Genomic DNA, 26,719 nt, shown 5'->3' on the forward strand with positions numbered 1-26,719 from the left:
TTAGTGAAGGTGGTGGTTTGGACTGGGGTGGTTTTGGACTTGGGTGGACAAAGTTAAGTCACCCAACACCAGGTTATAGTCCAATAGGTTTATTTGGAAGTACTAGCTTTCAGAGTGCTGCTCCTTCATCAGGTAGACGATGGAGAACATTCTACAAGGGCTACCCCAGTCACTAAACTTGGAAGGGTTCAGAAAAGATTTACAAGGATGTTGCCAGGGTTGGAGGATTTGAGCAATAGGGAGAGGCTGAACAGGCTGGGTCTGTTTTCCCTGGAGGTCGGAGGCTTGAGGGGTGACCTTATAGAGGAGCATGGATAGGGTAAATGGGCAAAGTCTTTTCCCTGGGGTCAGGGAGTCCAGAACTGGAGGGCGTAGGTTTAGGGTGAGAAGGGAAAGATATGAAAGAGACCTAAGGGGCAACTTTTTCACTCAGAGGGTGGTACAGGTATGGAATGAGCTGCCAGAGGAAGTGGTGGAGGCTGGTACAATTGCAACATTTGAGAGGCATTTGGATGGGTAGAGGAATAGGAAGGGTTTGGTGGGATATGGGCCGGGTGCTGGCAGGTGGGACTAGATTGGGTTGGGTTATCTGGTTGTCATCGACGGGTTGGACCGAAGGGTCCTTTTCCATGCTGTACATCTGTGACTCTATGACTTTATGATGGGACTCTATGACTAATAACAGGGAAGACCAATAAGGAGCACTTGGCAAACTTGGACAGAGGCATTTCTCCCATGCAGGCATGCACATCATCGGGGTAGTATTAGCTCATTGGTGGTCCAATGGAGAGGAACGCCCAATAGCATATGCATTCTGGACTCCAGCTAAAGCAGAGCGTAAATATGCCCAAATAGAGAAGGAAAGTTTAGTGGTCATAGAGATGTACAGCATGGAAACAGATCCTTCTGTCCAACTTGTCCATGCCAACCAGATATCCTAACCCAATCTAGTCCCACCTGCCAGCACCCGGCCCATATCCCTCCAAACCTTTCCTATTCATATACTCATCTAGATGCCTTTTAAATGTTGCAATTGTACTAGCCTCCACCTATCCATGCCCTTCATGATTTTATAAACCTCCTATAAGGTCACTCCTCAGTCCAGGGAAAACAGCTCCAGCCTATTCAACCTCTCCCTATGGTTCAAATTCTTCAACCCTGGCAACATCCTTGTAAATCTTTTCTGAACCCATTCACGCTTCACAACATATTTCCAATAGGAAGGAGACCAGAATTGCACGCAATATTCCAACAGTGGCCTAACCAATGTCCTGTACAGCCGCAACATGACTTCCCAACTTCTGTACTCAATACTCTGACCAATAAAAGAAAGCATACCACCAACGCTGCCTTCACTATCCTATCTACCTGTGACTCCATTTTCAAGGAGCTATGAACCTGCACTCCAAGGTCTCTTTGTTCAGCAACATTCCCTATGACCTTACCATTAAGTGTATAAATCCTGCTAAGATTTGCTTTCCCAAAATGTAGCACCTCACATTTATCTAAATTAAACTCCATCTGCCAGTTCTCAGTCCATTGGCCATCTGACCAAGATCCTGTTGTAATCTGAGGTAACCTTCGCTGTCCACTGCTGTCACATTTGGAGTCCCGAAGTTCCACCAATATGTTTACAGACGTAAATTTGTAATATAAATTGACCAAAACTCCCTGCTCGGAGTACTTAAGAGGACAAGACATTGCTGCCCATAGCTTCTCGCCGATTTCAGCCGTGGGCTCTAATACGAAGTGTGGAATCAAGTTGGAACACCGGCCAGGAGATCAAGTAGCAAATGAAGACGCCTTGAGCCACCTCCCACTGACAGATACACGAACGGTGGTTCCGCCTATTGGAAGAGTCTGTAATGGATTTAAATTTTCTGGCTACTGTTCCAGTCACAGCTGACAATATCAGACTCTGGACGCAGAAAGATCTGGTCCTGGTGAAATTGGAATAACTGGTAATGATGGAGGTAACCAAAGAGCTGTCCCAACAAGAAAGGACACCTTTTTGAACCCCGAGAGACGAGATCACAGTAAAGGATGGCATATAATGGGGATCGAGTGATTGTCCCGAGCAAAAATCGCTGCCAGATACTGGCTGAACTCCACTGGGGTAATCTAGGGTTTTTAGAGTGAAGATATGTCTGGTGACTAGAATTGAATGCAGACCTAACGGTCTTTGTGGTACAGTACCCAGATACCAACAAGGACAAAAATTACAACCAGCGGCTCTCCCACATACATGGGAATGCTGGGTTTACCCTGACTTGGTTACATGTTGACTATGCAGGTCCTTTCATGGACTCAATATTCTTGGTCTTTGTGGCTGCCCACTCAGAGTGGTCAGGCGTGCATTGAGTGCATTTGTCAAACGTAGGGACGGTGATAAAAAAGCTGCATTTGTACTACACAGTCTCCTGGAAGTGCTGGTCACAGATAATGGCCCACAGGACACCAAGCATACCAGTGCCAGACGCAGGACTCCACAAAGCGTGAGAAACAGTTTATTTCTAAGGACGATGATGTTTGGTGTCAGATTAACAGACTCAATTGGGAATGACCCTGCGTGTGTAACAGGCATGTTAAATGTGACATAGTCCAGTGACATATAAAGTTTGGGTAGGTACAACGGTCCTGAACCATATGAAAGCTGCAAACACTTAAATGGTGTGGGAGAAAAGCATGCCTGACACGCCGACAGCTTTTTCCAACTTTTCCAGAACCCGTGTGTTCCCCTTCCTTCCATTAAGCGTCAATGAAACCTTGGAATCTGAGATGAACACAGTGGATGTTGCTGCTCTGTTATCTTTGCCACCTGAAGAAGAAAGTGAATTTCTCCGAAGATGCTCTGGGTGGAAGAGGTGTGCTACTGTGTGTTACATGCCACCCACATCGGAGACAGAGTTAGAGGAACCTTTCCTCGTGCTAAAGCACCCCAGGAGGAGCTACAAAAAAAAAGCCTATGTCCTTGGTGTCAGAGGAGAAGGCATGAAGTCATTGTGACGGGGTCAGCCAAGTGGACCTCTTTTTTAAAAAAAAAAGCGTTCTCTGATTTGGGGCTGTTAATCTGGTCCAATCATGGAGCCCTGGCTGACAGATATAAACAAGAGTGTCAGAGGTTCTGTTCACTGAGAGCTGGCTGAGGGAGTTGGATCAGTGTCAAGTGCCCTCCCTCAAGGGATGACTTGATGACAGGATACCAGCCTCTCTGGAGTTATTTCAAAAGGCACATTTGTCACGGAACAGTAGAGTGATGCTCGGCAAAGGTATTGGTATCTGGCATGGTGCAAGAAAAAGAATGAGTCAAGGAACTTGGATCAAAAAAGCAAAATAAGTTGTACCATGGCATAACAAAGAGAACCATACCATAACAATTCAGTAAACTGTAGGAAAGGAAATAAATTAGTTTGGACTATTAATGCTGAGATTTCAGGATTTGTTTCAGGGCTAAATATTGTAGTAGAGATGACTTTATATAAAGTGAAGATTATATTCCTGAATGTTGCAACTTTAATTGAAACAACTTTAAGAGAAGCATAGATTGCCTTTTGGAGTCAATGTTGAAACCAGAGTTAAGCTCTCGGACAATTATTATTTGGGAAGTCCTAAGTAGAAGTTGAAATACTATACCATAAATTAATCGCACTATGCATTCCTCGCGAGAATAATTTGCAAAACAAAAGAAATCTCAGAATGTGATTTTTATGAAGGTTTGTAGCTCAGGTTGTGGTTTAAGTTGTAGGTTTTTACTCACTGAGCGAGAAGATTTGTCCTCAGACATTACGTCACCATGCTAAGTCACATCATCAGTCAGCCTCTGTTGAAGTGCTGGTATTCTGTTCTGCTTTCTATTAATGTGTCTTGGTCTATTGTGGTGGGTGATATTACTTTCGGTTCTTTTTCTGAGTGGTTGGTAAATGGGGTCTAAATTGATATGTTGGTTGATGTAGTTCTGGTTTGAATGCTGGACCTCTAGGCATTCCCATGCATGTCTTTGTTTAACGTGTCCCAGGATGGATGTATTGTTCTAGTCGAACTGCATCCCTCATCATCTGTGTGTAAAGATACTAGTGGTAGTTGGTCATTTTTTTGGTGGCTAGTTGGTGCTTGTCGCTAGTCATCACAAAACAAAACAAATTAGAAGAAACCCGCAAACACACAAACAACATCCTTACTGGTATAAAGCTCATCAAAGAGGAGGAGAACGACAATAGATTCCCCTTCAAACATGTCACAGCTGAGCGAAAGGCCAATGGAAAGCTGCAGACCAACATCTACGGGAAAGCCACACACACTGACCAGATACTCAACGACAGGAGCAATCATCCCAACACTCACAGATTTGCGTCATTACCTTATTTAAATGAACTGCAGCACCCAGGAACTGAGATGCTGAAGGAAATCCCCGATACAACGTATTCAAGAACAATGGGTACCTGATAAGCACAGTCTACTGAGTTTTGCACAACAAACCTGAACAAGAAGACACAACACACCCAGAGACACTAGCCACACTACCATACATTTAAGATATCTCGAAGGTGATGACCAGACTACTCCGGCCCCTTAGCATCATGGTAGCCCACAAACCTACCAACACACTGAAACCGCTCCTGATGAATCTAAAGGACCCTGTGCCAACAACTAGCAGAATGAACGTCATATATAAAATACCCGGCGAGGACTGCAACAAACATTACATCAAACAGATTGGCAGGAAACTAGCCACCAGGCTACACGAGCACCAACTAGCTACCAAAAGACACAACCAACTGTCACTAGCATCCTTACACACAGACAATGAGGGACACTAGTTCGACCTGGACAATACATTCCTCCTAAACAAAAATATGCACGGGAATTCCAAAAGGCCTGGCATTCAAAGCGGAACTCCATCGATTTGGACCCCATTTAGCAACCTCCCAGAAAAAGAACCAGAAGTGATATCACCCACTGCAGCAGACCAATACACAAATAGTAAGTGGGACAGAACACCAGCGCTTCAACAGATGCTCGCTGATGATGCTACCTAGCAAAGTGACAAAATGTCTGAGAACAAATCTTTCAGCTCAGTGAGTAAACTCGCCATCTAAATCTCAGAATATAACAGAAACACTTCATATATTTGAAATGAATATTGCATACCAGTCTCTGTTTATCAGCCCTCCTAATCAGGGACGACACTCGAGCTATCTGATAAATCAATGTGCAGTCTACAGAGGAAAAAAAACCAAAAACAGAAATAGCTGTAAAAATTCAGCTGGTCTGACAGCATCTGTGGCGAGAAATCAGAGTTAGTATCTCAGGACCAGTGACCCTTCTTAAGAACTGCAGTCTACATACTCTGCATGCATTGAAAGTTTGTGTTTTTAAATAGTAACATAGAAATGAGTTTTTTTGTGAAGGGATTTAAAAAAAAAACACCTAGGTCAGGCAGTCCTTCAGAATTGACATAGTCCATATGTGTTAGAGGACAGGGAATCCCTTGAGTGCAAATTGAAAACCTTTTATACTTTTGTGTTGGAGTAAACAGTAGAAGCCATGAAGAGAGCGTGAGGACTACAGATGCTGGAGATCAGAATCGAAAGTGTTGCTGTAAAAACACAGCAGGTCACACAGCATCGGAGGAGCAGGAGAATCAAAGTTTCGAGCATGGGTAGAAGCCATGATTTCTTGCCACAGATGCTGTCAGACCTGCTGACTTTTTACAGCTATTTCTGCTTTAGTTTTTTTTCCCCCCCTGTGGACTGCACATTTGATTTATCAGATATCTCATAAACCATCAGCTCGAGTGTCATCCCTGACTAGAAGGGCTGATAAACAGAGACTGGGGTATGCAATATTTACTTCAAATATATGTATTTGTTATATTCTGAGACTTGGGTTACGAGTTTACTCACTGAGCTGGAAGATTTGTTCTCAGACATTTCGTCACCATGCTAGGTAGCATCATCAGCGAGCATCTGTTAAGCACTGGTGTTCTGATTTTAGCTTAGGAAATCCAGAGATGGAACGATTTAAGAGCGATTCAGATCAGAAGAAATTATAGTCTTTCTAGGAGTTAAGAGAAGCTAGCTTTGTAGGTAACTTTAATTCATGTAACTTCCAGAGTAAGAATGTTTGGTTAGAAATTTGCAACTTATTAGAAGCTGAGAAAGTTTGAGCGGTCTGCTTTGGTTATATTCTTGTAATACAATTTCACAGTTCACAGGACAAAAATTGGGGACAATCACTTCAGTTGAACTTAAAGATTTTATGTAAAGATGTAATTTCTTTGGCTTTAAAACATGGGGGAATGGGTTGCAACTTTGTTTTGCTGGCTATGTAAGGTTTTTAATTGTTGTTTATCCCGATGACAATAAAAGACATTATTTAACCCGCTCAATTCTGACATGATGGTCCTGGGGCATTCTCTGGAAAGATTTCAGTTGCCTCTTCCATAAAAGTACGATGTTATAAGTTTTTGTTAGTATATATTTAACATGTGTTCTGCTATTGTACATCTAATGTGCCATGCCGCAGTGGTTTTAAGTACCTTGTTTGCTTAAGTTACAAATGAAAGTTTTGTACCTTATTCTAGTTTAAAAGTTGGTGCAATTAATGGAACAATATTCTATCTCTATCTCTATCTCGCTGTTTCCCTGCCCCACTCTCACCCCACCTATTCAAGCAAAAGTTTGAATGTTATATTATTTATTTTCTCTGATACATTCACACTTCTCTGCTACCATAACTTGAAATATCATGGGTGTCACTTTTCACAATGCCATGACATATATTCATGCAGCGCAGATAAGTCCCTTCAGCCAATCGAGTTATGTACTGACATAACTACCACTAAAAGTGTGCTAATCCCAATTTCCTGCATTTCTCCCATATCCTTGAATGTTATGATATTTGAAATACTCATCCAAATCTTTTAAAAGGTTTTAGGGTTTTTAGCCTCTACTACCTTCCCAGGCAGTGCATTCCAGACTCCCACCACCCGCTCAATGAAAATGTTTTTGCTCAAATCCCCTCTGAATTCCCTGCTCCCTACTCTAAAACTATGCCCTCTCATGATTTACCCCTCAACCTAGGGGAATGGCTGCTCTCTCTTCATCCTGTTCATATCCTTCATGATCTCACACACCTCAGTGATGTCCTCCCTCTGAGGAAAACAATCCAAGCCTTTCTAATCTCTCCTTTATGCCTCGAGTTCTGCATCCAAGGCAACATGCTAGTGAACCACATCTCCAGTGCTATCACATCCTTCCTGTAGTGAAGTGACCAGAACTGCACACAGTATTCCAGTTGTTGTCTAACCAGCGCTCTGTACAACTCCCAAAATTTCCTTTTTACTCTTATGCATATGCCATGACTGATGGAAGCAAATGTCCCATATGCAGTACATTGCATGGATATACATGGATATAAATTTGTTGATCATAAATAGTGCATTGTTGTCTTGAAACATTTTTATTAATCCTACAACCATGAGATCATCTTTGTAGCACATGGGTAGTCTTGTTTTCATCTTGCTGCTGTTTAGCACTAAAAATCATCTTCATGTAAAGTATACTGTCTTCTTGACAGTATGTTTTAAATTCAGTGAATACGTATATAAACATTTGAGGATGCCTTTTTGAATTTTTTTCTTTCAATTCCTCTTATTTCAATTTTTGCTGTTTCGGTTCAGTAACTTTTCTTTTGGTCTAACATCTTCAGACATTGTTTTATACGTGTTATTATGATACCTAAGTTCCTGAATAGGCTATGGTTCATTTCATTTACACTGCTAAAGAAGGTGGGTGAGGTACCATTTCGCCCCTATTAGTTGATGTGTTTGACAATAATCAATGTATCTCAAAAGCTAGCAAAGGCTTTTAATGATATTTGATCCACATGAGATTTGGCTCAAGGAGGGGCTGATTAGTTTGAGACAAGTTGCTCTGAATCCTGGAATATTTTTATAAGACCCATTAACATTGAGCGATGGAGTGAATTTACATTATTGTTTAGAACGTCATTGATTGTTTCGGAATATTGTGGATTTTCCCAGTTCATGTGGCAGAATTAGCCACAACTGTCAAAATGTGAACAGAGTTTTCAAAGCAGATTGTGCATTGAGTTTCCTCAGGGAGGTGAAGGTGCTAGATACGTTTTTCAATGCTTTGTAGTTGCAGAACGTCAACCAGGCAGGGAATGTCTCAAGGAATAATGTTGAGTTAAGGGTTACACCTGAAACACTGACTTCTCCACCACTTGATACTGCCTGGCAAGCTCTGTACTTCCAGTCTCCTGCTTGTCTACCAAGTTAACATAACATGGCAGAGATAAGGATTATACTGGCTACCAACTTCACTTGGTTATATTTCATCTGAGATATTTCATAAAATCTCAGTGACTATAGAGACTATTACTCCCCACTGAAGGCTTATTAAAAAGAATTGAATCATTGGAAAACATTCTTGAAAGACCCAATTCTGTTTCTAAATTCATATCATCGAATTAGCTCATGGAGTGCAGCTTACTTTTGAGCTGCAAATTCCAGAAAGGTGACTGAGCAGATATTGTGGCTACTTCTACCTATACTTGGACTGAGGCATTTTTAAAAATTCACTCACGGGACATGGGCATTGGCTGTGCCAGCATTTGATTCATCTGTAGTTGTGCTTGCAAAAGTGGTAGCAAGTTGCCTCCTTGAACCACGGCAGTCTGTGTTCTGTAGACAGACTGACAATGCTGTTGGGATTTTTACGATTTTGTTCCAGCGATAGTGACCGAACAGTGATATATTTCCAAGTCAGGATGGTGAATGGCTTGGAGGTGAACTTGTGTATCTGCTGCCCTTGTCCTTCTAGATGTTAGTGGGTTTAAAAGGTGCCGTCTAAGTAGCTTTAGTTAATGTCTGTGGTAGTGGCAGCTCGAAAACCTCAACATGTAAAGTTTGAATGCAGGAAAGATTCAGTCTCTGGTCTGATGTGCTGTCTGATTTTGCTTGTATTCCAGTGGGCTGCATAGCCAGGTAAATCTCTACATGCACGCAGAGCAGGTAAACAGCTTCTCACTGGTGTGAACTCCATGTGGTGCTGATCAAGCAAGCTACTTTGTCCTGGATGGTGTCATGCTTCCTGAGTGTTGTTGAAGCTGTTTTCATCCAGGCAAGTGGGGAATATTCACTCACATTCCTGACTTGTGCCTTGTAGCTGGTGTTGGAAAATGTGGTGCTGGAAAAACACAGCAGGCCAGGCAGCATCCGAGGAGCAGGAGAATCGAAGTTTCGGGCATAAGCCCTTCTTCAGGAAATTTCCTGAAACTTCTATCAGGTCATCTCTCAACCTCTTAAGCTCCTTGGAAAAAGTCCTAGCCTACCCAGCCTTTCTTTATAATTCAAACCTTCCATACCTGGCAACATCCTGGTAAATTTCTTCTGAACCCTGTTCAACTTGATAATATCCTTCCCATAACTGAGTGACCAGAATTCAACATAGTAATCCAGAACAGGCGTCAGCAATGTCCTGTACAACCTCAACATAATGTCCCAACTCCTATACTCAGATGACTGAGCAGTGACGGCAAGCGTGCCAAATTCCTTTTTAACCACCTTGTCTGCAAGTGAAGCAAACTTGAAAGAATTATCTACCTGCATCCCTAGGCGTTTCTGATCAATGGTAACCCCCAGCATGTTGCAGATTCAGTGATGGTAATGCCATTGTTTCTAATTGGCAATTGCCTGGCAGATATGCAGCATGAATGTGACTTGCCACTTTTCAGCCCAAGCTTGTATATTGACCAGGTCTGTTATATTTGGAGATGTACTGTTTCAGTATCTGAGGAGTTATGAATGGGGCTGAACATTGAGAACTCGCAAAGCAGGCTGGGGTAATACTGAAGGCTGCTATCAGAACATACTGGAGCAAAATATTACTTCATAGAAGGAAAATATCTTTGGTACTAGGTGAGACCTTCATGGAAAGAATTTTGCTGGTACCTTGATATGACTCATCTCCTGAATAACCTTGGTCTTGATATAGGCACAACATAATCATAGACTCTATCCAAATCTAGAGCTTTCCAGAATGAGAAAATCTAATTTTCTGCCAGTCTTTTTCTGCATCCCATCAATCTACTGTAACTGACAACCTTTATGACGTATTTTTCACCCGGCTTAATAGGGGAGTCTTCATTAACCTGTCGGGTTTCTTCCATCCTGAAATGGTTTAGAAGAAATTTTGGACTCCAGCTGCATTGATGTGGGATCTGATATATTTGATGGTCGTTCTAAAAGCTGAGACCCTGTAAAATATATCGACCTGATTAGGTTCCTTCTCTGACTTTATAGGAGTTGTATAGCATAATGCCAAGAGGGCATGAAAGCAGAGATTCTTTTTTTTTCCAAAGCAAACTATATTACCATGTTTAAATTATCTTTGGAAATAGATTCTTGCTCGATTTCTTTTTTTTTATTTTGTGTTTTAAAATGGCTACTGTCCAGCACAGAATGAGCTAGTTGACTGCTTCCAGAAAACTCCAGCAGTTATCAAGACAGAAGCAAGCTCATCATCTCCAGGAATGTGATACTACTTGTGTTGTATGGCCATTCTTGCCAAGCACACACAGAAGGGCTAGTAGTGAGATTTCAACCGTTGTCAGTTCTGAACAAGGGAGACCTTTGAAACTCATCATTGCCACAGTTATCTGCTCCAATACAGAATTGTTTTTGTTGAGTGGACACCAAATTCACTGACTGTCTCAACCCAAAGCCCCAATCGCGTTTGATTTATTTGACCCACCTTTATCAAAGGGCAAAGCTGCTTAATTAATCTAAGGCTTGCAAGGAGACATACGGTGTGTTAGATTTTATTGGTAGAGGGATTGAGTTTCGGATTCATGAGGTCATGCTGCTGCAGTACAAAACTCTGGTGCAGCTGCACTTGGAGTATTGCGTACAGTTCTGGTCTTCGCATTATAAGAAGGATGTGGATGCTTTGGGAAGGGTGCAGAGGAGATTCACTAGGATGTTTTCTGGTATGGAGGGAAGGTCTTATGAGGAGAGGCTGAGAGACTTGAGGCTGTTTTCGTTAGAGAAAAGAAGGTTGAGAGGTGACTTAACTAAGACATATAAGATAATCAGAGGGTTAGATAAGGTGGACAGGGAGAGCCTTTTTCCTGGAATGGTGATGGCTAGCATGAGGAGACATAGCTTAAAATTGAGGGGTGATAGTTATAGGACAGATGTCAGAGGTAGTTTCTTAGTGTGTTGTAGGGGCATGGAACGCACTGCCTGCAGCAATAGTAGACTCGCCAACCTTAAGGCCATTTAAACGGTCATTGGATAAACATATGGATGAAAATGGAATAGTGTAGGTTATTTGGGTTTCAAATCAGTTCCACAGGTCAGCGCAACATCGGGGGCCAAAGGGCTTGTACTGTGCTATAATGTTCCATATTTTAGATGCTAAAGAGGTAAAAGTTCGATCTTAAACATGTTATACTCAATTGTGTAAAAAGTATACGAAGTACAGTTTTTCACTCACTTATCCAGAAAACATTGGCTGAATGCTTATAAAATGCATTTTTGTAACATGTGCCTTCTTTCAATGCTTGAGTTCTTCATTCTCTGATACCTGATTTTTTTTTTTTGTTTGTTTGCGTGATGTCAATCAATATAAACAAGGCCAATAAATTTCCCATCCCCAATACCTTTTCATGAAAGTGATGATTAGTCATCTTGAATCACTGCAGTCTGTGCGTCCATATTGCTGTTAAGAAAGAATTTTCCAGGATTTTGACGCATCAATCATGAAGGAATGATGTATTTCCAGGCTAGGGTAGCGAGCAACTTTGGGTGGAACTTGCAGGTGGTGGATTTCCCATGCATCCACTGCCCTTGTCTTTCAAAATACATGGTACAGGTTCGGAAAGTGCTATTGAAGAAAACCTGATGAGTTTCCAGAATGAAGCCTCGAGATGGTACAAATTCCAGCCCAGAAAACAGTAATCGTGGAATGAAAGAATATTTCATTCTGGAGTGAAGGGTCACCCCAAAATGTTACATTCTGCATCTCCTGTTGCTGCCTGGCTTGCTGTGTTCTTTCTGCCTCCTGCTTGTGCCAGTCAAACAGGCTGTTCTGTTCTGAGTGAAGCCAGACCCCTCAAATATTGTTGAAGCCGCGCTCATGCAGGCAAATGGAAATATTCTATCATACTTGTGCCTTGTAAATGATGGAGAGATTTTGTGAAATTAGGAATTGAGTTGCTCTCTGCAGAATACCTTGCCTCCTACCTTCTCATGTAGCTACGGTATTTATGTAGCTGTGTACTGAAAAAGAATCATGTTGAACTCAAAGATGAACTGTTTCTTTTCCCACAGATGCTGACAGACCTGAGCATTTTCAGAGTTTGTTATTTATTTAGCTGATCAAGTTAAATTATGGTCATTCATAGTCTCGTACATTGATTCATACGAATAAGATGTCTGATCTCCAGCAACCACAATAGTCTTTAAATTAGGTATGACTCCAGTTGGTGGAGAGTAATATCTTGATTCAGTTTTACTAGGGGTTCTTAATACTGTAGCTGGTCAAAAGCTCTTGAGTTTGCTCCTTTTTCTCATGTCTGGATTGAGGCTGTGCTGACATCTGCCACTGAGTGATCTAAGCAGGACCCTGAGCATCAGTGAGCAGGTTATTGGTGAATCCTTCGCATAAGTTCTTGACACAGCACAATGCTGGTGAATATTGTGACCATGTTTAACTATTTTATGGTTTTGGATCTTGAATGTCATTTGGCAAAGTCAGCATCTAAATAACTGACTGTGAACTCTGCATCAGATTGCCTCAAACTTTCACTTCGAAAGAGAGATCAAATTCTCTTCTAACAACCACAAAATCTCATAACCAAAACCACCTCTTAATCGAGAAATTTTGTTTCATGTCTTAAATTGTGTAGGGTATCCTTCCCACCTGTTTGTACTTGTAGCTATTTAATAGCCTACATGCAAGATTAAGCACAGCAACTTTGGTGGAGAGTGATTGATTAATTCAATTAGGAACAAATTTGAAGAATACGTATGTGATTCTCGGGTGACGTAGGTTGGGCGAGATTTGATGCAGCCTATTGTGATGGGAAACATGGCAGTGAGACCCATTTGATTGTGAGAAAGGATTCATATCAATCTGCTAATTGCAGCAAAACCTCCTCCGCTTAAATGGGTGGGCAGAAGGGTTGATTAGATTAGATTAGATTACTTACAGTGTGGAAACAGGCCCTTCGGCCCAACAAGTCCACACCGACCCGCCGAAGCGTAACCCACCCATACCCCTACATTTACCCCTTTTAACCTAACACTACGGGCAATTTAGCATGGCCAATTCACCTGACCCGCACATCTTTGCTGTGATGTGAGATTAAAAACTGCCACCGACAGAATATTTATTGAGGCTATGAATGAGCAAGTTGACGTTCAGAATCGCTGAGCCGACTACAGTTTAGAGGTGACTTAGGGATTCATTGGGGATACGTGCCTTTCTTGTACCCTCAGAGTGCCATCTGATGAATCCTACTCAGGACGGAGAGGTATCCAGTGTAGGTGAGCATTGTGTCTGATTAAGGAACCTAACTTTGGGTCGGATGGGAGCTGCTGAAAGTCATTCCCCAGTCTTTGACTCCTGCTGTTGACTCCACGATACAGAAGGCCGGCGACTGGGTGGCCACTTAAGAGGAATGACAACTGAAAGACAAATATTTTTGAGAGTTTTTCTCCTCCAGGATACTAATTAGGATTCCCTGCCTGTTCTTTGGCTGATGGGTAATGCCCTGACAAAATCCTGGCCATAATTTCTTCAGGTTTAAAGATATACACTGAGCACAACTCATTTTTTAAATGTACAGATGACATCACTATTTTAATGCAATTGTGGTTTTCTTTCACTAGCTTGAATAGATCATTGGCAACGGAGACCTAATATGAGCAGGCATGCATTTAAAGTGATAGAGGGAAAGTTCAAAGGAGATGTATGGGGCAAGTTTTTTTTTACAGTGTGTTAGGTGTCTAGAATGTGCTGCCAGGGGTAGTGGTGGATAAACGACACAGCGTTTAAGGGACTTTTGAGATAAGTATATGAACATGCAAGGAATGGAGGGATGTGGACCAAGGGCAGGCAGAAGGCATTAGTTTAATTTGGCATCACATTTGATGCAACATCATGGGCTGAAGGGCCCATTCCTGTGCTGTGCTGAACTGTTTATGTTCTAATGGTGATGTTTACAAAAAAAAATCATCAACCTGTTTTGGACATACCTCCACGACAAGTGGGGCTTGAACCTGACCCTTCTGGCCCAGAGGTCACACCCCTGCACAACCAGACTCTTGGGTACATTTACCAAGACAAATCTTACTCGTTCTCACACTCTGATAAATACTCAATACTGTTGAAAAAGAAATGAGATAAGTTTTCTTAGGCTGAAATGTAATCATCCATGCACACACTAATGTTACAAAATGGACATTCTTCACTCGTCAATGTGTTGTAAAATGTGGGTTGTCTCGATAATTTGGTGTTGACTTTAAGGTTTGCATTGAGTTTTGTATGAAGTTGAAGTGACAGCAGCAGCAGCTAACAAAGCACTTAGTATAAATAGCATTTCTTCCTGGCCTATATGCTTGAAGGTTTTTTCAGAAAGCTGACAGTTCGCTCGATCATGTACTGACCTTTTAGTTACCTGCTAAGCAACCTTAACATAAAGCATTGCGGTCAGTGGATAAAAGCAAAATATTACAGTTGCTGGAAATTTTAAATAAAAACAGGAAGTGCTTAAAATCTCAGTATCTGTGGAGAGAGAAACAGTTAACATTTTCAGTCCAATCTAACTCTTCTGAAGGTAGATAAATACGGAGGACATGTTTTTGCTTTCACACAAAACAATCAGTGGTTAGCACTGCTCCCTCACAGCACCAGGTTCCCGGGTTCAATTCCAGCCTTGGGTAATTGCCTCTGTGGAGTTTGCACATTCTCCCGGTGTCTGTGCGAGTTTCCTCCCACAATCCAAAGATGTGCAGGTCAAGTGAATTGGCCATGCTAAATTGTCCATAGTGTTAGGTGAATTAGTCAGAGGGAAACGGATCTGGGTGGGTTACTCTTCGCAGGGTCGGTGTGGACTCGTTGGGCCAAAGGGCCTATTTCCACACTATAGGGAATCTAATCTTTTTAAAAAAAAAAACAGATTTGCATTCATTCTGGACAAATGCTTTGTTTCTTTGCTATGACCATGGCCACACCTTTTTTTCCTTTCGTTAAATGGCACTTTTGTCATTTAATCTCTCCTGTTTTATCCCAGACCCATCCTTTTGTTATACCTCTACTGCTCCCTTTAACTAACAAAAAACAGAATTTTCCTTCATTGTTTTTAAAAACCAAAATCATTTCTAAAGACATCAAATTTGTCAAAACATTTCATGTGTTGCTGTCTTCATAGCTGTACCCAGTATTGCTGAGTATTTTCATTCCTTCGAATGATCACATAGATGCTGTGCAATAACTGGTTCTGTTTGAATTTGATCTGACATTGAAACACTGTTAAATATAATAATACAACACACACTAATTTGAATCAAGGACAAATACTTTTTTGTGTTCAAAACCTTTTTGAGCATGCACTAGTGCTAATGCTACTTGCTACTTCACCCAAGGTTGGATGTTGACCAGATCTTAGAGTCAGATTTATAGCACGCAAACAGACCCTTCAGTCCAACTCGTCCATGCCGACCAGATATCCTAACCTAATCTAGTCCCATTTGCCAGCACTTGGCCCATATCCCTCTAAACCCTTTTAAATGTTCCAGTTGTACTAGCCTCCACCACTTCCTCTGGCAGCCCATTCTATACACGTACTACCCTCTGTGTGAAAAAGTTTATGATTGGTCACTGTTTTATGAAGGTTCCATTAGAATGATTTGTCCTTCTCATTACTTGATAGTAAATCTAAAATTGCCCAATCCTTAAAACAAAAGCAAAGTCCTGTGAATGCTACAATTCTAATCTGGAATGTTCTGGTCTCAGTTTTTACAGTAGAAGACAGCAGTAACTTTCCAAAATTTGTAAGTGATCAAGAGGAAGAAGAAGAGAGGAAATAATTACGATAAATGTCACTGGAGAAAACGTGTTAGGGAAATAATAGGACTAAAGTCTGATAAGTCCCCTGGGCCTAATGGGATGCATTCTAGGACATTAAAAGAAATAACTACAGAGATAGTGGATACACTGGTAGCAATTTTAGAATCCTTCCATTCTAAGGCAGCAGATGGCAGTGGCCACAAACTGGACGTCTGCCACTGCCCTGCTCGCTATGTTAAAACAAAAACCAGGAGATTTAGAATCTCCTCAGTTTTGGTGACTGACTCTAAAGAGAAAAAATAGCCAAGAGAGTCTAGTGGTGGTGTTGGTGATTATAGTGGTGAGCATTGCTGCCTTCCAAGCTAATCGGTGCAGTTTTGATTCTCAGCCATCACAGTACAACGGTTTTAAATCGATTTTAAACTGATTTTCAACAGACAAACCTGAAATGAATGAAATCCGTTGTTCTGTATGTTACTCTTCGAAAAAATATAATCAGGAGATTATAATCTCCTCAATTGAGGGCTGACTTTGACTTTTGCAGGTATATTGTACAGTAGTAAATTAAGGGTGACTTGGTGACAGGAACTGGCCTCTGTGTAGTTAATTCAGTGGCGATGGGAAAAGACAGGACGTGCCTGAAGAACATTTGCTTGTAGCTATCATCTTGAGTCAGAGTAAGCATTTCTGATATCATGCCTCTATTTGGGAAGCTTCACTCATTTGACCCTGTTGTCAAAGACTTGGCCCATTGTGTGGAAAGAATGCAATATCTTTTCTGGGCAAGTATTGTTAGGTCAGAAGAAAAGCAACGAGTAATCCTTCTGACTGCATGTGGATCTGCAGCATTTTCAGTTACAAGGGACTTCACATTCCCAGTGGCACCAGGTAGTAAAACCTCCTAACAATTGACAGTGTTGGTTAATGAATATAATGACCCCAAACCACCTCCTAATTCTGAGACGCTGTTGGTTTTGTTTGGCTGAGAGAGAAGCCAAGGGAGTCCATATCCAGATTTTTGACGAGGTTACGACGAGGCAGAGGCATGTGATTTTGAGTTGACCCTGAATGAGATTCTGAGACCCCTTTTGCAATCTGAAATTAATGATGTAACCGTGCAGAAGCGCCCACTAGCTGAAGCCCACTTGGACTTCAAACAGACACTGCTGCTGGCCTTGTCATGAGAGAATGTGGTGGGGAGTAAGGGTGAGTGTCCCAAGTAAAGGTTGCTGCCAGATGCTGGCTGAGCTCCACCAGGGTCATCCAGGGGTTTCCAAGATGAAGGTGCTGGCAAGAAGTTATGTCTGGTGGCCAAGATTGGTTGCCAACCAAGATTAGTTGCGTTGGTATGGCAGTGCCCAGACTGCCAACCAGGACAAAAATTGACACTAGCAGCACCCCACCCTCTTAGAAATAACAGGGTAACCCTGGACTCTGTTGGATGTTGACTATGCCAGTCCTCTCATGGGCTCAATGTTCCTGGCCATTGTGGACACTCATTGTTAGTGGTTGGACATGCATTAAGTTCATTCAGCACATTTGGGTTGATGATTAAGAAGCTGCGAGCGTCATTCATGATACAAGGACTCTCGGAAGTATTGATCTCAGACAATAGGATGTCATTTCTAGCAGGGAATTTGAATATTTCCTAAAGTCCAATGGCATTCAGCACATAAGGACAGCTTGATACCATCCATCGTCCAATGGTCCAACAGAAAGAGCAGTCCAAACCTTGAAAGTAGGCTTAAAGGAGCTTATAGAGTCACTTAATACCAACTATCCTGGTTCCTGTTCAATTATAAGACCACTCCACATGCAACAACAGGGATAATTCCAGCAGAGTTGCTGATGGGGAGAAGACTCCACATTAGGTTAAACCTGATATTTCCAGACCTGGGGGCAGGGGTGAAATAGCTGCAGGAACACCAATGTCAGCTGAATACATCCTCTAAGCGTGAGTGACCAGTTTAATTCAGGGGATGAAGTTTGGTGCCAGAACCATGGAACTAGCTCTGTTTGGTACGAGGTGAAGTTGACGTGAGCTCAAGTCCCATCACTTGCAACGTTTGGGTAGGTAACAAAGTCCTGAACAAGCACATAGATCACCTGAAAGCCGTTACTGCGCAGGCCAGGAGCAAAACATACCTAGCCCCTCAGAAGCTGTCAGAAATTGTCGATGCTCCCCCGCAGCCTAGTGTTGAAGAAACATCAGAGTCTGAATTGATGCGGCATCGAAACCATTACCACCAGAAAGAGGAGGAAACTCTCCTGAGACATTTTAGATGCAAGGGATGGGCCATGGTGCAGAAGAAAGTCAGAAGAACCAGACCTGGGGTGAAAAAGTTGCAAGAGAAGCTACAAGTGAAAGACCAGGCCTCCATTGCTGGCCTTTTCGGGGCGGGGGGGGAAATCAGGAAAGCCTTGACCTGTTTTGCTTTTCCAACAAGGTAAAAACAATGACTGCAGATGCTGGAAACCAGATTCTGGATTAGTGGTGCTGGAAGAGCACAGCAATTCAGGCAGCATCCGAGGACAGGCAAAATCGACGTTTCGGGCAAAAGCCCTTCATCAGGAATAAAGGCAGAGAGCCTGAAGCGTGGAGAGATAAGCTAGAGGAGGGTGGGGGTGGGGAGAGAGTAGCATAGAGTACAATAGGTAGGTGGGGAAGGAGATGAAGGTGATAGGTCAGGGAAGAGAGGGTGGAGTGGATAGGTGGAAAAGGAGCTGGGCAGGTCGGACAAGTCCGGACAGGTCGAGTTACTGGAGGTTAGAAACTAGGATGAGGTGGGGGAAGGGGAAATGAGGAAACTGTTGAAATCCACATTGATGCCCTGGGGTTGAAGTGTTCCGAGGTGGAAGATGAGGCGTTCTTCCTCCAGGCGTCTGGTGGTGAGGGAGCGGCGGTGGAGGAGGCCCAGCACCTCCATATCCTCGGCAGAGTGGGAGGGGGAGTTGAAATGTTGAGCCACTGGGCGATTTGGTTGATTGATGCGGGTGTCTCTGAGATGTTCCCTAAAGCGCTCTGCTAGGAGGCGTCCAGTCTCCCCAATGTAGAGGAGACCGCATCGGGAGCAACGGATACAATAGATGATATTAGTGGATGTGCAGGTAAAACTTTGATGGATGTGGAAGGCTCCTTTAGGGCCTTGGATGGAGGTGAGGGAGGAAGTGTGGGCACAGGTTTTACAGTTCCTGCGGTGGCAGGGGAAAGTGCCAGGATGGGAGGGTGGGTCATAGGGGGGCGTGGACCTGACCAGGTAGTCACGGAGGGAACGGTCTTTGCGGAAGGCGGAGAGGGGTGGGGAGGGAAATATATCCCTGGTGATGGGGTCTGTTTGGAGGTGGCGGAAATGTCAGCGGATGATTTGGTTTATGCGAAGGTTGGTAGGGTGGAAGGTGAGCACCAGGGGCGTTCTGTCCTTGTTGCGGTTGGAGGGGTTGGGTCTGAGGGCGGAGGTGCGGGATGTGGATGAGATGCGTTGGAGGGCATCTTTAACCACGTGGGAAGGGAAATTGCGGTCTCTAAAGAAGGAGGCCATCTGGTGTGTTCTATGGTGGAACCGCTCCTCCTGGGAGCAGATACGGCGGAGGCGGAGGAATTGGGAATACGGGATGGCATTTTTGCAAGAGGTAGGGTGGGAAGAGGTGTAATCCAGGTAGCTGTGGGAATCGGTGGGTTTGTAGAAAATGTCAGTGTCAAGTCGGTCGTCACTGATGGAGATGGAGAGGTCCAGGAAGGGGAGGGAGGTGTCAGAGATGGTCCACCCCACTCTTGACTCTGATCTCTAGTATCTGCAGTTCTCACTTTCTCCCAATATAACCAGGAGATTAGAATCTCCTTAGTTGAGAACTTACTCTGAGCTGGCTGACCACAGCCAGTGTGTACTGTACACTAGTAAATCAAGGGTGACTTGTGACTGGACCAGCCTTTGCAGTTATTTCAGCAGGAATAGGCTGAAGCAATTAACCTATCAGGGCAGTGTTGCCTGAAGATATTGGGAAGGTGGTAGGAGCAATCTGTGCAAAGTTAGGGAACTGCACGGCAGTAAGTTGTGGAAGTGAGATCTCCAGAAATGAGGACAGTGATCATCCTGAAAACAATGGCTTGATGTTTAGTAGTAGGTTCATGGTATAGTGGGGAAATTGGGAAAAAGTATTCACGAGTTTACCCATTCATGGTGCACATGTCCTGCCTGCCTCATAAATCTGTTACTCTCCCTGTTATAACAATTCTCCAATCATTTGTTCAATTGCTCAATCCTCCTCTTTTATGGCCACTCACATATGGAATTTAGAATAATCCTGATAGTATGGTTTTTGAGGTCATGCTTTTTAATCTGTCATAGATTCCTAAAATTTGGTTTCATCCATCTTCTAACTATGGTGTCAGTACCATTGTGGACCAAGACCTTTTGGCTTATTAGCCTCCCCAGCACAATGACCTTTTGTTGCTCTGTGCAATCCTTGATTTGTTACTGTCATAACTATGGCTGCAGAAGCTGTCTGTTCTCCTGACTAATGAATTCCACATCACTTCTGCCCTTCCACTCCTCTTCCTCCGCTCCTGTGCAGCTGAGTAAACGATGGTGCCACAAACTTGCGTCTGGCTGAACAAAACAAAGCTGCATCAGAACATTATTTCAACGAGCCAACACGCACTGCAGCACAGAGGAACTACGCTGAGCAGAGGAAAATCACCTATACCATGTATTCAAAAAGAATGGATACCCAATGAACACAGTTTCTCGGCAACAAACCCAACAAGCAGACAAAACATGTCCAGAAACCCTAGCCACTCTCCCCTACATCAAAGACATCTTGGAAATGACTGCCAGACTACTCAGACCCCATGGCATCATGGTAGCACACAAACCCACCAACACACTAAAACAGCAGCTAATGAACTTGAAAGACCCTATACAGACAAGAAGCAAAACAAATATCATAACAAACACTACATTGGACAAACAAACAGAAAACTAGCCACCAGTATACATGAACATTAACTAGCCACAAAATGATATGACCCTCTGTCACTACTATCCTTACATACAGATAAGAAAGGACACCATTTCGACTGGGACAACACATCCATCCTAGGACAAGCCAGAGACACGCACGAGAATTCCTAGAAGCATGGCATTCCAACCGTAACTCTATCAACAAACGCATCAAGTTAGACCCAATCTACCACCCCCTGAGAAAAAGAACTGGAAATGACATCACCAACCCAAAGAAACTCAAACATATAAATAGAAAGCATGAAACATGAACAGTGCTCACTGAAGATGTTACCTAATAGGGTGACAAAACATCTGGAAATGAACCTTCCAGCGCAATGAGCAAACCTACATCCAGCTCAATGTGAGCTACAAATCTTCTCAAAACTCGCTAATTTCAAGTTAGGTTTGAACTAATTAAACTATCTTTCTTTGTTTTTACCAAAATAACCTTGCATTCTTCAAAATATTGGATATGATGCACCAATATTTCAGCACTGCTTAGAATCCATCAGGCATTTCATGATATGAACAGTTACTTGATATTATTATAAACGTATTATGTGTTAACAACATATATGTTTTAAGTTGACTTGCAAAGCATTAACATATCCAGGATTCTAGAGCTATAGTTTCTTTCTACTCTATTCCACTTCAATATAATTTACCTTTAGAACAGAAGCAGTCATGGTCCAGTGTATTCCTACTCCAAAACAATATAGCAAGGATGACACAGCTAGAACTGAGCACTGACAATCAAGTAACTGATTTCAGTTTGATTTACTGAGGGATGCTACTCCATTTTGTTAAATACCAGCCTGCGGCTCCCACACATCTCAGTCAGTGGAATTTAGTATCCAATGTTTCAGCAATGCTTCCCAAGGCAAATGTTAACCTCTGCAACTTAAAAAGACTGGAGAAAAAAAAAATTGCATTATACTAAGTGCTATTTGACTACTTAAATATTGATCCATATTTGTGATGGGAATTCTTTGAATATTTCTTTGCATTCTTCTTGGAAGTTATGTTAAGTATAAAGCAGTTCTATGTAAGGTAAAATGAAATTCTATTTTTTTTTGTAGGTTCCTAAATGTTGCAAGCTCTTGGTCACAGCTTGCTTTCTGATGTGCAGAAAAGCAGTTTATATCACAATCTGCCACTATGTTAATCTGTTATCTCTTTTGTGTGGACTTGACGTTTCTCTATTCTCACGATACTTGTTTTTAACAGGAATAACCAGATTTGACCTACTTGGAGACTTTGGAAGGTTCAACTGGCTGGGCAACTTTTACATTGTACTCTCATATAATCTATTATTTGCTGTGGTAACGTCTCTATGCCTGATTCGAAAATTTACATCTGCTGTAAGAGAAGAACTTCTTAAAGCTTTAGGTAAGGTTTATTATCTATCAACTTCCATCAATCCAATAACTTTTTTTTTCTATTCTCTTGTTGGACAATGACAGGGGCTCGGGCTCCTTCAACTATAATTCCTAGATCCCTCTACCTGCCTCACTCACAGCCACACTCTGCCGTCCCTGACCACTGGCCGAATTCAAATTAGTCAATCTAAAGGGTGTGACTGTCTCCTGAAATACAGTATCCAGGTAACTCTTGCCCCTCCCTGATGTGCCTCAATGTTTGACGTTCAGACTCCAGCTCATCAACTCTGAGCCAGTCGATGTGGTATATTTGGACTTTTCAGAAAGCGTTTGACAAAGTCCCACATAAGAGATTATTGTTCAAGATTCAAGTGCATGGGATTGGGGGAAGTGTACTGAAATGAATAGAAAACTGGTTAGCATAGAGGAAACAGTGGAAATTGATGGCTCCTTTTCAAATTGGCAGGCAGTAACTAGTGGGGTGTCGCAGGGATCTGTGCTAGGCCCCAGCTATTCATAATATATATTAATGATTTGGATGAGGGAACAAAATGTAATATCTCAAAGTTTGCAGATTATACCAGGTTGGGTGGGAGGATGAACTGTGACGAGGATGCAGAGATATTTCAGCATAATCTGGACAGGCTGGGTGAGTGGGCAAATCGATGGCAAATGCAGTATAATTTGGATAAATGCGAGGTTATTCACTTTGGAAGCAAAAACAAGAAGGCAGATTACTACTTGAATGGCTGTAAATTGGGAGAGGAGAGTGTGCAGCGGGACCTGGGTGTCCTTGTTCACCAGTCGCTGAAGGTATGCATGAAGGTGCAGCAGGCAGTAAAGAAGGCAAATGGTATGTTGGCCTTCATTGCGAAAGGTTTCGAGTACAGGAGCAGGGATGTGTTGCAGTTATAAAGGGCTTGGTGACAGGCCACACTTAGGTTTATCAGGCTGATTCTGGGGATGGTGGGACTGGCGTATAAAGAGAGATTGATTAAGTTAGGGTTGTTTTTGCTGGAGTTCAGATGAGTGAGGGGGATCTCATAGAAACTTATAAAATTCTAACAGGACAAGACAGGGTAGATTGGGGGAATGTGCCCAATGGTGGGTGCATCCAGAACTAGGGGTCACAGTCTGAGGATTCATGATGGACCATTTAGGATGGAGATGAGGAGATATTTCTTCACCAAATGAGTGGTGAGCCTGTGGAATTTATTGCCACAGGAAGTAGTTGACACCAAAGCATTGAATGTATTCAAGAGGTGGTTAGATATAGCACTTGGGATGAATGAGACCCAAGATTATGGGGCGAAAGCAGGATTAAGCTGTTGAGTTGGATGATCAGCCATGATCGCGATGAAAGGTGGAGCAGGTTTGAAGGGCCGATTGGCCTCCTCCTGCCCCTATATTCTATGTTTCTATGTCACTTCTAAAATACTTGACATGAAACAAAATAGGGTGCTATTATACTTTAAGTATCAGTTTCAGATCAGTATAGATTGTGCATGGTACTGACGTCAGACCCAACCCATTTATGATTACTTGTTACTGCAGTTCATACCAAAGTTGACCACAAAGGATTTATGTCTGTGAGTACACTTTTTCAATGCATTCAAGACATTATTTAGAAAATATGTTTTGAGCTCCGGTGGGACAAATGTGGCTTTTTGTTGGGGTAGTGTTATATCACATCCAGCACACAATAGGAAAAAGCAGAAAATGCTAGACACACCCAAGAGTATCCATGGAGAGAGAGTTATTGATTCTAGTCTCTGACTTTTCCTGGGAAGTGGGGTAAGTTAGGAATGTAATGGAATTTTAGCAAATGAAAGGTGGGGAATGGGGAAGAATAAAAGGAAAAATCTGTGATTATGATTTCCCACAAGTTTTAATTGTGTTTCTTAATTAGAAATTCTTATTAAAGCTTCACTCTTTTGGTAATTCTAGCTGAACATATTTTCCAGGAGGTTTCAGTAAATCAACATTTTGTTCTAATCTTGTATATCATACAAAGTTCAAAAGAGAAATAAAAATTATGGAAATGTTTTCCTTCTATTGTGTAGCTGAGGTGACTGGAATCCTTAATTTTGATACTTGTTTATGTGCAACTGTTTGGAAAAACATCTTTTTTTTTTAAAGTAGCTGGATCTAACTAGTTTTGATAATAGTGCAAACAAATGCAGGGCGAACATTTGTAAACTGTTAATTAAGCTCTTTGTATAACATAGAGATAAACATTTTTTCCTCTTCTGTCCAGGTTTGAATAGTCTACATCTTTCAAATAGGACGCAGGAGTCAGAGAAGGTTCTGCATTCTGCAAATGGACACCAAAAATCATTCTGATACCTGATAAAACAGCAGGCAACTTTCAGGATGCAAACAATTCAGTCATATGACATTCCGCTCCCCTCAGTTCTGCCGGGAGTCTTGACAGTCATTTATTTTCAGCTGCTAGTGGAAGTCAGAGAAGGGTTCTATTGTGGAACAATGTTATCTGAGAAGTGCACAGGAAGTACATGTTTGGGACTCACTCCATTTCAGCAAGAGTTTGAGGTATGGCTGAATGTGCTTTGCTTGGACTATCATGCAGTATTTAGACTACCTTCTACACATCTTTTGATTATGATTTGAAATCTCTTTGGCAGTGATTAAAGTTTTGGGTCATTAGAAGGCAATTGCTTAGTTTCTCACTAATACACTCACTCAGTACTACTTCTAGAAAATGTGCTACCAAGGGAGATTTTTTTGTGAAGTCTGGGCATGCAAACATGTTCTTCCAGGGAGCTCTGTTGCTTAGGTTGACATTGTGGAGCCATTCCCAGTTTCTGCTTTGGAACAGAATGCCTCATTTCCAATTTAGCCAACCTGGACTCCATCCTACCGCAGATCACATAAAACTGCATTCCTACTGCAATTTTAATCAGAAAGAAAATGTTTCTTCACTAACCTCTCCAGTAGCATTATGACAAGTCTGTTTACGATCTTCTCTTGTAAAACAGAAATTAAATTTGTATTTTTTATTAATGGTCCAATCTGTGTTAATGTCACTATAAGGTGAATGCTCCGTCCTTGGCACCAACTGGAAGCCAGTGTACTTGCACAAACCAGGATCTGGATACCGTTAGACCTATTCTGACAGGTGACCTGCACAGTGTTTGGATAAACAACTTGCAGCAAACCTGCTCCCTGTTTTTCCTAGTCTGTTTCATTGATTGTAGAGACTGGGAATGTATGGACAGCTATTATAAATATAAGTATTACGTTTATAATTTCAATATTACTGCAACTGAGTAATAAATGTCATTGGTATCTTGAATATTAAAATGTCCCACTCTATAATAGTCATTAAATGGTTATAACGGAAATGACTTTGGTAAGAAACAAGGTTAATGCTCGGAGTTGTCATTTGAAGCCAGTTGACTTACTTCATGATACGCACATTTGAGACTTTGGGCAGATTGCCCTCATCTATTCCCTGATGGCATGTTTGAAAGTAGGTGGTGCTATGTAATTGGGAACCCTGTCACAGTCCTTCGGCCTAATGCATTTCAAGGCAGAAAGACTTAATGATGGTCTGTCTACCTGTCTGGTTAACCAGTGGCTAGCAGGGAAGTCACCATCTGGAGAGCATATAAAGCAAATTTGGCTATTGGGATGGTTGTTCTCACTATGATGTAGACATTGTTGGGTCAAAGGCATTCACTGTCTGATCAAGGAACCTGTCATTGGGAAACTGGGAAGCCCACTGAGAGCCATAATTGTACTCTTTTTCTTCTGCCCCCCCCCCCCAAACCCAGGCCAGTGACCTCTCTATTTTGCCCTCAAGTCTTCAGGGGTGCATGTTCCTCATTGATTCCAGGCAATTCCTTCAGTTAATTACTGGCAGTGTACTGGTACTAATTGGCATGGAAAGCTACTGTCATCTGAAAAATGTGTTGCTGGAAAAGCGCAGCAGGTCAGGCAGCATCCAAGGAGCAGGTGAATCGACATTTCGGGCATTAGACCTTCTTCAGGGCAATGTATGGACAACCATTATAAATATGAGTTTTATGTTTATAATTTCAATGTTACTACAACTGAGTAATAAATGTCATTGATATCTTGAATATTAAAATGTCCCACTCTAATTCCTGATTCCTGAAGAAGGGCTTATGCCCGAAACGTCGATTCTCCTGCTCCTTGGATGCTGCCTGACCTGCTGCGCTTTTCCAGCAACACATTTTTCAGCTCTGATCTC

General features: G+C 42.2%; 1 protein-coding gene across 7 annotated transcripts in view; it reads left to right on the top strand.

Moving 5' to 3' along the window:
- The window catches only part of lmbr1 (limb development membrane protein 1), a 268,615-nt gene extending 242,176 nt beyond the window's left edge, over nt 1-26,439 (top strand). For 6 of the 7 annotated variants that reach the window (XM_087987559.1, XM_087987560.1, XM_043690711.2 and 3 more), the window contains 2 exons: nt 22,331-22,492; nt 24,740-26,439. In XM_087987559.1, coding sequence (XP_087843685.1) covers nt 22,331-22,492; nt 24,740-24,825 — 248 coding nt within the window. In that variant the 3' untranslated portion in view covers nt 24,826-26,439. The remainder of the gene's footprint in view (nt 1-22,330; nt 22,493-24,739) is intronic. The other variant, XM_043690708.2, reaches the window with a different exon arrangement.
- The last annotated feature ends 280 nt before the right edge of the window (nt 26,440-26,719 follow it).

Source organism: Chiloscyllium plagiosum, unplaced genomic scaffold (assembly GCF_037043375.1).
Source record: "Chiloscyllium plagiosum isolate Xiang-an unplaced genomic scaffold, Cpla_swu_hap1 HiC_scaffold_5, whole genome shotgun sequence".
Classification (NCBI taxonomy): Eukaryota; Metazoa; Chordata; class Chondrichthyes; order Orectolobiformes; family Hemiscylliidae; genus Chiloscyllium; species Chiloscyllium plagiosum.